At 39.0% G+C, this 12,252-nt stretch overlaps 1 protein-coding gene across 6 annotated transcripts in view; it reads left to right on the plus strand.

Annotated features, from left to right (window-relative positions):
* Positions 1–12,252, plus strand: part of NDEL1 (nudE neurodevelopment protein 1 like 1) — a 54,733-nt gene that overhangs the window by 10,049 nt on the left and 32,432 nt on the right. For all 6 annotated transcript variants that reach the window (XM_063717872.1, XM_063717873.1, XM_063717876.1 and 3 more), the window contains 5 exon segments: positions 164–317; positions 1,206–1,354; positions 2,988–3,124; positions 5,213–5,386; positions 9,169–9,260. In XM_063717872.1, the coding sequence (XP_063573942.1) occupies positions 164–317; positions 1,206–1,354; positions 2,988–3,124; positions 5,213–5,386; positions 9,169–9,260 (706 nt within the window).

Consider the following 12,252-nt stretch of genomic DNA (forward strand, 5'->3'; position numbering starts at 1 on the left):
CCCTGAATATATACAGTAAGAGATGCAAAACAGATTGTCTTTAGTATATTTTATGAGACCATTAGCATTCAAGCAAAAATTATCGAATTGCTATATAATCACCTCCAAGACGATCCTTGTGGTTCTTAGTGTAACTCATCTTTCCCACTTTGTTTCTGATTAGCTTCCAGGAAGCTCGGGATGAGCTAGTTGAATTCCAGGAAGGAAGCAGAGAATTAGAAGCAGAGTTGGAGGCACAATTAGTACAGGCTGAACAAAGAAACAGAGACTTGCAGGCTGATAACCAAAGACTGAAATATGAAGTGGAGGCATTAAAGGTAATTGCAGCAGTAGACGCTGGGGTCTAATGTGTTGGGTTTTATTAAAATGAGAAATATGTTTTTCAGGTGCTTAAGAGCAGCAGGCGACAAAAAATAGTTTGAAAAAAACGCTTAAAGTGAATTTTTGAATAAAATGTTTTCTTTTGTGGAACCAGGGGAAAAGGTGGTTTAGAGTTTAGGAGTTCACTTAGAAACTTTGTAGTTGTCACTTTTCTAGCTATAATGTTCCTAGCTATATTATATTATAGTTCCTATAATTTTCAAAAGCTGCCTGATTATTTGTTTTGACAGATAGGTTGCCTGATTCTGCAGTATGTTTACAATTATATTGATAGGGAATATGCATTTAGTTCATTATTGTTCATAGCCCTTTCAGTTTTGGAGTTTAGTTAGGGTTAAAAATTTCCCTTCTAAAAAGGAATTTTCAGGAGCAAAAGGATTCACCCCTTTCTCTGCCCTTCACCATCTACTGTAGCCACATGCTTGGGGGTGTTTAGTGTCTGGGGAGTGAGTGGGTTCTGGGAAGGCTGGGTGGGCAGGTAAAAGGTAGGGAATTTGAACTCTGTGCTTACCCTGGGCTGCATTTAGCCTGAAAACCCAGAGGTTTCCTCAACAAGTTTGGGGGTTTTGAGGCAAGGGTTTTTTATATTACTTCTTTTCAGAGAGATTTTATTGGGTTTCTTTCTGAGAGGAGAATGGTTGACAAAATTTAACATGAGTTTAGGCACTTAGAATGAATGTATCATTTAGCTGTTTTTAAAGTAATTGTTACAAGAGTGTGGGTAAATTCCTTGGGTTCCCACCCACCCTTTTAACTTGAGTTACCTCTTTATTAAAGAGGACTGTATATTAATGACATGTACTTTCCTATACTGATGCCCTCAGGAGAAGCTAGAGCATCAATATGCACAGAGCTATAAGCAGGTCTCAGTGTTAGAAGATGATTTAAGTCAGACTCGGGCCATTAAGGAGCAGTTGCATAAGTATGTGAGAGAGCTGGAGCAGGCCAACGACGACCTGGAGCGAGCCAAAAGGTAAACGAATGACTGCATTTTGTTAGAAAAAAACCACCTTGGTAATTAGTGATTAAAATCTTTATTAGGCTCTTCCCCTAGATCTTACTCCCGGAACATTTCCTGTTGGTGTTTCATGTCACCTGTAACACATCGGATAGAAAGGAACCCCAAATCCTCATCTCCCAGATAATGCCCTTCAAAGCTTTTTTCTTTCAATTTTTCTTTTTTCCTTCTTTCATATACTGCGGTTGATCCTATTGGTTTTGTTTTGTTTTGTTTTTTTGAGACAGGGTCTCGCATTGTTGCCCAGTCTGGAGTGCAGTGGCATGATCTCGGCTCACTGCAACCTCTGCCTCCCAGGTTCAAGCGATTCTTGTGCCTCAGCCTTCCAAGTAGCTGGGATTATAGGCGTGTGCCACAACACCCAGCTAATTTTTGTATTTTTAGTAGAGACGGGGTTTTGCCATGTTGGCCAGGCTGGTCTTGAATTCCTGGCATCAAGTGATCTGCCCGCCTTGGCCTCCCAAAGTGCTGGGATTATAGGCATGAGCCACTGCACCCAGCCTAAGTTTTGTGTATTTATTTATTTATTTTTTAAACTGTCTCATGCATTCCCCCATCTTCGCTCTGTGCTCTTAACACTTCCATACTTCCTGTAGGTCCTCACATCTTATACCTGGGTTCTGTAGTTATCCTCTAGCTGATATATCTTTATATTTCTATTCCCTTTTATTCTCTTTTGTTTTAATACTGACTGATGAATTTTCTTAAAATGTTGATCAGTTCAGATTTTCTGAACAACCTGCAGTGGCTTGCTATCACTGTTGCCAAACTTTTATGCATCTGTAATTAGTTGTTTCTTAACCATTCCAAACTTAATTCCTATTACTTTATAATTGTTTCCTGGTATTTCCTTCCTCAGTATTTATCCAGTGAGTCTTAAGTGACTGACATGATGCTGAACTTACAGATGCGGAGCTTCTCTGGTCACTGCCCTTGGGGGTGACAGACATGTACATTCACTATGTTAATAACCTAGTAAAAAAAAGTGGGCAAGCTGCTGCTCCAGGTCATAGAGGAGGCAGCAGCCAGATTGGTTGCGGAGGATAACCAATCAGAGGCTGAAGTGAAGTTACAAAGTGACACCCTATGCAAATGTCTGAGTGGTTGCAGAAAGCAAAGGGAATAGCCTCTGGTCCTTTTGTTACTTAGGTGTGGAAAGTTCGGGTTTTCCTTTCGATTTAGTTCTAGGAAGTCAGTGTGAATTGGCCTTAGGTTCCCTGACTTGGGACTTAATGTTTTAAACAAACTCTTACATATATTACAAGTTTTGAAAAGTTGTCTTTCCGAAAATGTGTAAACTTGATTGTATTGTGTTCAAAACACAGTGGAGATATAAATAGTATAACAAATAGCCTTTCTGTAGGGAATATTAAGGAATAGATGGGAATTTAAGAGAATATATTGCATATATTGCCCAACTGATAGAGACACTACGTGCCAGCAGTTGTCAGGAAGGGGCAAGATCATCTCTGAATGGGGCCAGGCTGGCTAGGTCAGGAAATGTCACGAGATCAACTGACAGTTTCCTTTTGTACTATCTGTTTGCACGTTATTTATTTAATTCATGTACTCTAATTTTTCTTTTTAGGGCAACAATAGTTTCACTGGAAGACTTTGAACAAAGGCTAAATCAGGCCATTGAACGAAATGCATTTTTAGAAAGTGAACTTGATGAAAAGGAATCTTTGTTGGTCTCTGTACAGAGGTTAAAGGATGAAGCAAGAGGTAAAATTTATAACTTAAAGAATACAATTGACCTTTGAACAACATGGGTTTGAATTGTGTGGGCCCACTTATACTCTGATTTTTTTTCAACCAAACGCGGATTAAAAATACCGTATTCACGGCATTCAAAACCCTGTATATGGAGGGCTGACTTTTCATATATACGGGCTGACTGTGGGACTTCAGTATGCGCCAATTTTGGTGTAGGTGGGGGGTCCTGGAACCAATCCCAATGTATACTGAGGGACAACTGTATTTATCCTCCCTTACCTTACTGTCCGTGTGCCAGAAGAAGCTTAGAGTCAACTTTTTTTGGAGATAGAGTCTGTCAATTTTGCCCAGGCTGGAGTGCAATGGCGCAATCTCAGCTCACTGCAAACTCCGCCTCCCAGGTTCAAACAATTCTCCTACCTCAGCCTCTTGAGTAGCTAGGATTACAGGCGCCCACCACCACGCCCAGCTGATTTTTGTATTTTTAGTAGAGACGGGGTTTCACCATATTGGCCAGGCTGATCTCGAACACCTGACCTCGTGATCCAGCCGCCTTGGCCTCCCAAAGTGCTGGGATTACAGATGTGAGCCACCACGCCCGGCCCCATCCAGCTAATTAAGAAAAAATTTTTTTTGTGGAGACGGTCTCAGTATGTTGGCCAGGCTGGTCTTGAACCCTTGGCCTTAAATGATCCTTCTGGTTCTGTCTCCCAAAATGTTGGGATTACGGGTGTGAGCCACTGTGCCTGGCTTCTTAATCATTTTAAAGTGTACAGTCCAGTAGTGTTAAGTATAGTCAAATTGTTGTGTAAACAAATTTTTAGAACTTTTTCATCTTGCAAAACTGAAACTCTACCTATTGAATAGCAACTACCCATTTTCCCTTCTCTTCAGCCCCTGGCAACCATAATTCTACTTTCTATGAGTTCAGCTACTTTAGATACCTCATGTAAGGGAGATTATACAGTATTTGTGACTGGTTTATTGCACTTAGCATAATGTCCTCAAGGTTTATCCATGTGTAGTATGTGACAAAATTTCCTTCTTTTTTAACGCTGAATGATATTCCATTGTATGTATTCATTTTCTTTATCTGTTCATCTGTGGATGGACATCAAGTTGCTCCCATCTCTTGCTATTGCGAATGATACCGCTGTGAACATGGGTGTGCAAATATTTTTGAGATCCTGTTTTGAATTCTTTTGGATACATACCCAAAAGGGGGATGACTTTGTTCCTTTTTTAACACAAGCAAATATTCTGTAGGTTAAATTGCATAATTGGAAAATATAACATTAATTTTGGGTTAAAAACTCGACATTGGCTGGGTGTGGTGGCTCACGCCTGCAATTCTAGCACTTTGGGAGGCTGAGGAGGGTGGATCATTTGAGGTTAGGAGTTCGAGACCAGCCTGACCAACATGGTGAAACCCCGTGTCTACTAAAAATACAAAAAAAAAATTAGCTGGGTGTGGTGGCGGGCATCTGTAATCCCAGCTACTTGGGAGGCTGAGGCAGGAGAATCACTTGAACCCAGGAGGTGGAGGTTGCAGTGAGCCGAGATTGCGTCACTGCACTCTAGCCTGGGCGACAGAGCAAGACTCCGTCTCAAAAAAGGAAAAACCTCCATATTTGAAAGCATGAGAAAAATTTAAACCATTCTGCATACTTCTTTTCTAAAACTAAATATTTCATAGTGATAATAGTTAATGCCAGCCCATTTAAAATTACAAAAATGCACTTAGTTGATTTTGCAGTAACCCCAAAACTACATCATTTGAAAATAAAAGCAAATGAGTTGGCGAAGAATATTTACTTTTGTGTGAATTGTACTGTGGACTCTGCACTGTTTCTTTTTGCATATGAGCATAAGTAACTTCTCTCAGGTTATAGCATTTTTAAATTCTAAAAGATCATTTAGACAGTAGTTTTGTCATTTTTATTCCCCTAGAAATGAAAGTTATAATTAAATAGGAAATTCTTTTTTGAGAAATAGTAATTTAGGAAGAAGACCTTTATGACATTTTAGATGTCACTTTTCTTGATATATTTGCTCCCTCTAGTGAGTATTCCTGCCCTTGTTTGCAATATTTTACAGATTTAAGGCAAGAACTAGCAGTTCGGGAAAGACAACAGGAAGTAACTAGGAAGTCGGCTCCTAGCTCTCCAACTCTAGACTGTGAAAAGATGGACTCCGCCGTCCAAGCGTCACTTTCTTTGCCAGCTACCCCTGTTGGTAAAGGAACGGAGAACACTTTTCCTTCACCGAAAGGTTTGTAATGTCCTTTCTTTTTGAGGCGATGTGTTAGATGATCAGCTTACGGGGGTTTGTTGCTGAAGGTGGTTGCTAAGGTTTAAAGAGTAATTTTAGTTTAAAAGTTGGTGAAGTCTAGCGCTATGTGAAACAGAAGAAGGAATTGTTTTCCTAGGCCACTAATACATAGGAAACAGTGAAATGATGGTTACATTTAAGATGAGGTTTTTAAAAGTTAAAGGTTTTTAAGGAAAGTTTATTTTTTGATGATAGCAATAGATTTTGCGATAGGCAGAAAATTTTAAAAACTCAGAAAAAAAAAGAAAATAAAAATCATGTTATCTTACCACTTACAGGCACCCACCATTAACATTTTGAGTTTTTTTTTTTCTGTTCTGTGCTTGTGTGTGTTTGTGCACATCTCTTTGTCACATGCAAATTTGGGGATCATATTTAAACACAGTTTTATTTCTTCCTTTTGCCACTTTCCATATCATGGGAGACCTGAGGCCTTTCTACATAGAATGTACAGAGAATCGTTAAGTTATCTTTCAGACTCACGTGAGTCCGGCTTGGATGGACATGACCATTCTGTTACATGCTTCAGGAGCTGCCATTTTCAAAAGCATTGTTTGGAGTAATTGATGATTGGCACATACAGAATACTCACATTGCCATCAGCCAGTGTGTCTTTTTAAATCCGGATAAGCAGAAAAACCACCTAGTAGCCACTAGATAGAACCTTAAAATGGAATCTTAAAGCTCTCAATTGAGATTTGTTTAGCTTTTGCAGCTCGCAGTTCATATTTCAGCTACTCTCATCCCCCCATGCTTTTTTTTCCACCCTATATTGAAACTGTCATCCCACCCTTTTTAAAGTATAGGGTTTTATCTTTTAGAATGCTGTGTGGGCAACTAGTACAGTGAGCTCTCTCTGTCTGCACTACTCAATAGTCACCAGCCCATGTGGCTATTTAAATTTATATTAAAATGAAATAAAATATAAAATTCAGTTTCTTGGTCACATTAACCACATTTCAAGTGCTCAGTAACCCTTGAGTAGGTAATTCAACTTGTCTTTGCCTTGTTATGAGATGATATTAGATAAGGTATGTGAAGGTGCTATATGGTTGTAAGGTGTTACTGATTGCGCTAGGTTTACTGCTGAGGACAAAGGGCAGGCAATAGATTATTAGCAGTCATCAGGAGCCCTCATGGTCAGTTTTTCAGAAGAGCCGCTTGTATATTTGAAGATTTCACAATTACACCTGAGGACTAACAAAGTTTTGCTTTTATGTTACTTATTAGAATTATGCAGATCTGAAAATCCTTTAGTTGAAGACGAATCAGAATAGTGAAAAGCCTCAGGTGAAGTGACACCCACAGGTGGTGCACATTTTTTTTTTAATAGCCCGTTAGAGTTTTCATTCAGGGACTTGGGGAGTCAAAAGGACATGGAGGCTGCTCTGGCACAGCACGAGATGTGCCAACCCTATGGCAGTAATATTTGCTTAATAGATATGTTTTTAGGCTGGAACCAATAGCATGAATTTTCACTGGCTAACCTAAAAGCTGCTGTGTACTAGATCACTGCAATTTCATTACAAGAAAGCACAGAGTTGTGAGCAGCAGCAGGTGGTCAGAGAAATCGGTAAGATCTTAGAGCTGATCTTTCTGAAGTGGTCTGTCTTTAATTGTATTTTACTTTTTACAATGTTTGTTTCCTTTTCTTTCTTTCTTTTTCTTTCTTCCTTTCTTTTCTTTTCTTTTTTTTTTTGACAGAGTTTTGCTTTTTTTGCCCAGGCTAGAGTGCAATGGTGCGATCTCGGCTCATTGCAAATTCCGCCTCCTGGGTTGAAGCGATTCTCCTGCTTTGGCCTCCCAAGTAGCTGGGATTACAGGTGTGTGCCACCACACCCAGCTAATTTTGTATTTTTAGTAGAAATGGGGTTTCACCATGTTGGTCAGGCCAGTCTCAAACTCCTGACCTCAGGTGATCCACCCACCTCAGCCTCCCAAAGTGCTGAGAGTACAGGCATGAGCCACCATGCCCAGACTATAATGTTTGCTTCTAAAAAGCATTTAAAGCAACTTACCATAAAAGCACAGATTTAATAACACCTAAAATATAAAATTTGAATAGGAAAAATGAGATCTAGAAATCCCTGCCAAGAACAGTACAGCAGTTTTTTATATCACGTTGAGCACCTGTTATGTGTCATGCATTATTCTGGATGCTGGGAGCACAGTGGTAAGACAAAGCCCCTACCTTCAGTGAGATTATATTCTAGAGGAGAAGGATAATAACAAAAAACCCACACAAGTATTTTCGTTGCTGATTAGCACTTTGTGGAAAACAAACATAAAAAATAATAGCTAACCTTTATTGAGTACTTACTACGTGCATTTTTAAAGTACATTAATTTAAACTTCACAACAACTTTATGAAGAGGTAGTTGTTATTTGCCCCCTTTTACATATGGGTAACTTAGCCAGTGGCTGAACTGGATTTGTATACAGTAGTTCAGCTCAAGAGCCCTTAATCATGATGTCATATTATCTCTTAAAAATTAAGAAATGTGCATGACTGAAAACCTTACTGAGTGTGGAAGAAGATATGGGTAAATATCATGGTAAATACTATGATTCTGAATGGGAAGACTTAATTTTCTTACAATATCCATTCTCCCCAAGTCAATCTATAATTTCAACTTCTAATAAAAATCCTAATAGGATTTAAAAAATTGATATGTTGATATTAAAATTATTCTGGAATAGTAAATGTGCAAGAACAGCTGAGAAAAATTTGAAATGGGCTAATAACAAGAAGGATCTTTGCCTTTTGAGATCTCAAAATATATTTTAACATTATAATAATTAAAGTAGCATACTTCTGATAGAATAGGCTAATAGTTCAATGGAACTGAAATATATTCATATATTTAGGGAATTTAATTTATAGTTATAGTGCTATTTCAGATGAGATGAGTTTTCCCTAAATGATACTAGGACAATTGGCTCTCCATTTGGAGGAAAAAATTTAGATATGTATCTTATAGACAACTATAATTTCTAGGTGAATTAAATGATCTAAATGTAAAAAAATTAGAAAAATACTAGGAGAAAGTATGGGAAACATTATGACATTAAGATGGAAAAGCCAAAGGTTCTCCTACCAAAACATAGTGTTTACGAGATAGAACGTCTATAAGAGAAAGGGTGAACATCCAGAATGTATAGAGTTCTTACAGATTGATTACAGGAAAGACAAACCAGTAGAGAAATGTACAAAGACTAAACAGCTGATTTTCAGAAGAGATTCAAATGACTAGTTACTATGGAAATAGAAACTAAAAAAGAAACTAAAAAACGTGACTCAAATTGTCAAAAAAAAAAAGATAATATCTAATATTATCGAGGGCACCACCGCATAGATTGCTGATATTAGCACAGGCTTTTTAGAGAGCATTTTGGCAGTGTCTGTTAAGGTGAAAAAAATGGGCGTATGCTCTGACCCAGCAGTTCTATTTTTAGGAATCTCTTTTCCAGAAATACTTGTCTAGATGTTTAAGGGTATATGTCCTTGTAGCATTATTTGTAATGGCGAAAAATTTGATATAATGTAAATATCCACCAATTGGAGAGTGGTTTAGCCTATTTATGGTATCTATACTTTATCCATAGTTTGAAGTAGTTTGTTGATATTGTATTGAGTGTTATACTACTTTGTAACATCAACAACAAAACCCAAATATAAAGGGAACTGCAAATGTAATCACTCAGCTTTTATTTTTCTCTAGCTATACCAAATGGTTTTGGTACCAGTCCACTAACTCCCTCTGCTAGGATATCAGCACTAAACATCGTGGGGGATCTCTTACGGAAAGTAGGGGTAAGTTTCAATTATTTATCACCAGGTGTTTCCACTGACAAGGTATTGAATTATTTCTTAATTTGAAGTGAGGGAAGAAAGAAAGGATACTTTCCTGTGGTAAAGGCTGTCATGAAGCTGAGAAGCAAAAGCATTCATTGACTAGCCAGAGGCTAGTCCAGATGACACTTCATGATGCCCCTGCAGAAGAGCCTGTACCTTGAGCTCTGAGGTTCCCACTGGGGCATTCTTCCCCATTCCTGTTTCAACAGCACGATGCCTCTGTCCTTGTCTAGAATACTTTGTCGAAGGCCTGCTGTGTGTCTTCTACCACCGTCATCCTGGTCTTTGCTGCTGTCTACCGTCTTCCTGTCATTCCCTTGTCTTGTGTTTGTGGGACTTTAACGTTTGGCTCATGGCATTACTCTCTAGTCTTAGTCTTGCCCACCTTATTGTTCCTTGGCCACCTCAACTTCAGTGCCTTCTCCTTGGTGTGAGCCTTGTATTCCAGAACAGTTTCGCTTCTGAAATATTAAACCCAGCCAGACGCGGTGGCTCATGCCTATAATCCCAGCACTTTGGGAGGCTGAGGAGGGTGGATCACCTGAGGTCAGGAGTTCGAGACCAGCCTGGCCAACATGGTGAAACCCCGTCTCTACTAAAAATACAAAAGTTAGTCGAGCATGGTGGCAGGTGCCTGTAATCCCAGCTACTTGGGAGGCTGAGGCAGGAGAATCGCTTGAACCCGGGAGGCGAAGGTTGCAGTGAGCCGAGATCGTGCCATTGCACTCCAGCCTGGGCAACAGACAGCAAGACTCCATCTCAAAAAAAAAAAAAAAAAAAAATTAAACCCGTTTTTCTGCTGAATCAGTGTTTTACTCTGTATCATACCTACTGTTTAACCTCATCAAGAGTATTACCCCATTTTTTAGTGTGTTTGTTTTTATCAGCCATCTCTTGCTTTCACTTCCTTTCTGTTCATCTGTGATCTCACACATCTCTTACTCTGTCACTGTTGACTTCATGGTCTCTGGCCACAAAGGAGATCTGCAGTCTCGGTTACTGGAAACAGTTGCAGAACCATGTGGATTTATGCCACTATCAAGTCAGCATTTCTAGCATTAGCTTCCTATTTCCCTTAGTGACTTTTACCTCTCCTTTTCAGTAATCAACCCTTGCCATTTCCCACTATCTACTACCCCCTTCACTTATTTTTGTGTGTGACACTTTCTAAAAAATGTAGAAATTGCATTATACTTTATCTAAAGCAGATATGGGAGGCCAAGACACAGGTCCTATGTTTGCCTGTTTCAGCTCATCATAGGGGTTATTTTCTAACCATCAGATTAAACCTGCATTTTAAGGTTAAAATACAAAGTAAAGTGCACAGGTCGTTCCTACAGTACATAGAGTAATCTTTCTTCACTCCCAAGATAATCATTTTAAAATTCTCTATGTTGGAGTATTTGTCTTTATAACTTGAAATCATGTGCTTGTTTTTCTGTTTATCTTGATTTACTCAACTTTAAGCAAAGAGATTTTTATTTTTTGTTCTTTTAAAAAAATTACTTTAACGTTCTTAAACTTTTGTTTCCGAATGTATTAGGTTATATCTTTTTATTTATTTTATTTTTTTCGAGAACGGAGTCTTGCTTTGTTGCCAAGGCTGGATGCAGCAGCACGATCTCAGCTCACTGCAACCTCTGCCTCCCAGGTTCAAGCGATTCTCCTGCCTCAGCCTCCTGAGTAGCTGGGATTACAGGCACGTGCCACCACGCCTGGCTAATTTTTGTATTTTTGGTAGAGACGGGGTTTCACCATGTTGGCCACGCTGGTCTCGAACTCCTGACTTCAGGTGATCTGCTTGCCTTGGCCTCCCAATGTGCTGGGATTACAGGCATGAGCCACCATGTCTGGCCAGTATTAGAACTATGTCTTAACTCTCTGTTCTCTCCCTTTCTTCCCCCCACACTCCCACTCTGCTTTCCTTTTCTGAGCCCTCTACTAGCTGTGTGAGCTCTCTGTTGGTTGGTTCTAAAAATGGAAAAGTAGTCAAACAGCATTTGTAACAATGCACAGAAGAGATGCTGGACTTTCAGATGGGTCTTTGTATTTGTGCCACTCAACAAATGTGTTTTGAGAATTTTGTTCTTTAATTTACTCAAAATCATACTGGGTTTTTAAATATTTCATATTGTAGCTGACTGTATGCTGCTTTCTTTTCCTAGCATTTCAGTTTCCCCTTCTTTCTTTTGAGTAGAAGAAACCTACACCTTTCTTTGCTCTCGTATCTTCTAGCTTCTTCTTCACACTCTTTGCGGGATGCCCTGATGGACTTCGAGGGCTGCTGCATTGTTGTCGCCCTCAAATTTCTCTCCATTTTACTCTTGGGTTAGTTCTGCGTATTCCTCAACCCCACGTTGTTGTCTGTCTTTGTTCCTTGTTTGTTTTGCTTTAGTACTTTAATTTATTCAGAAATGGTGCATGAAAGTTTAATTTGGCATCCTTGTATGGTTTACACATTCAGCTGACAATCTGTCTTCTAAGAGTTATCAAAATAATGACCTCCAAAAGTCATCAACACTTTGGGTCTGCTGCTGTCCACCAGCTGTGTTGGCTTTTATGAATATTTCATTTACACCTCTCTACACGACTTTGTTCACTTACTTGAACTGGAAGCCCTTCTCCACTCTTGCATGCCCTTCACAGAGAAAATCAAGGCCATTTGTTTTAAGCTTCTTTGATTTCCTTTCTCATCTTCTGTTATTACCCTCCTATTATTACCTCTATTTGTAGCCATTCCTCCTTTTTGTCCCAGTGGTAAAAGTGCAAATTCCTGCCTGTGGCTAATTTTGTCCATCTGTGCTTTGGATCTCATTTCTTCCAACCCTTAAATCTTTATTGCTCCTGTATCTTCAGCCTTTTACTATATATGCGTTAATATTTATGTATAATGTTTATGTATTACACATTATATGTTATGTATTATACATGTATACTTTGATATTTCTGT

Source organism: Pongo abelii, chromosome 19 (assembly GCF_028885655.2).
Source record: "Pongo abelii isolate AG06213 chromosome 19, NHGRI_mPonAbe1-v2.0_pri, whole genome shotgun sequence".
In the NCBI taxonomy this organism is placed as follows: domain Eukaryota; kingdom Metazoa; phylum Chordata; class Mammalia; order Primates; family Hominidae; genus Pongo; species Pongo abelii.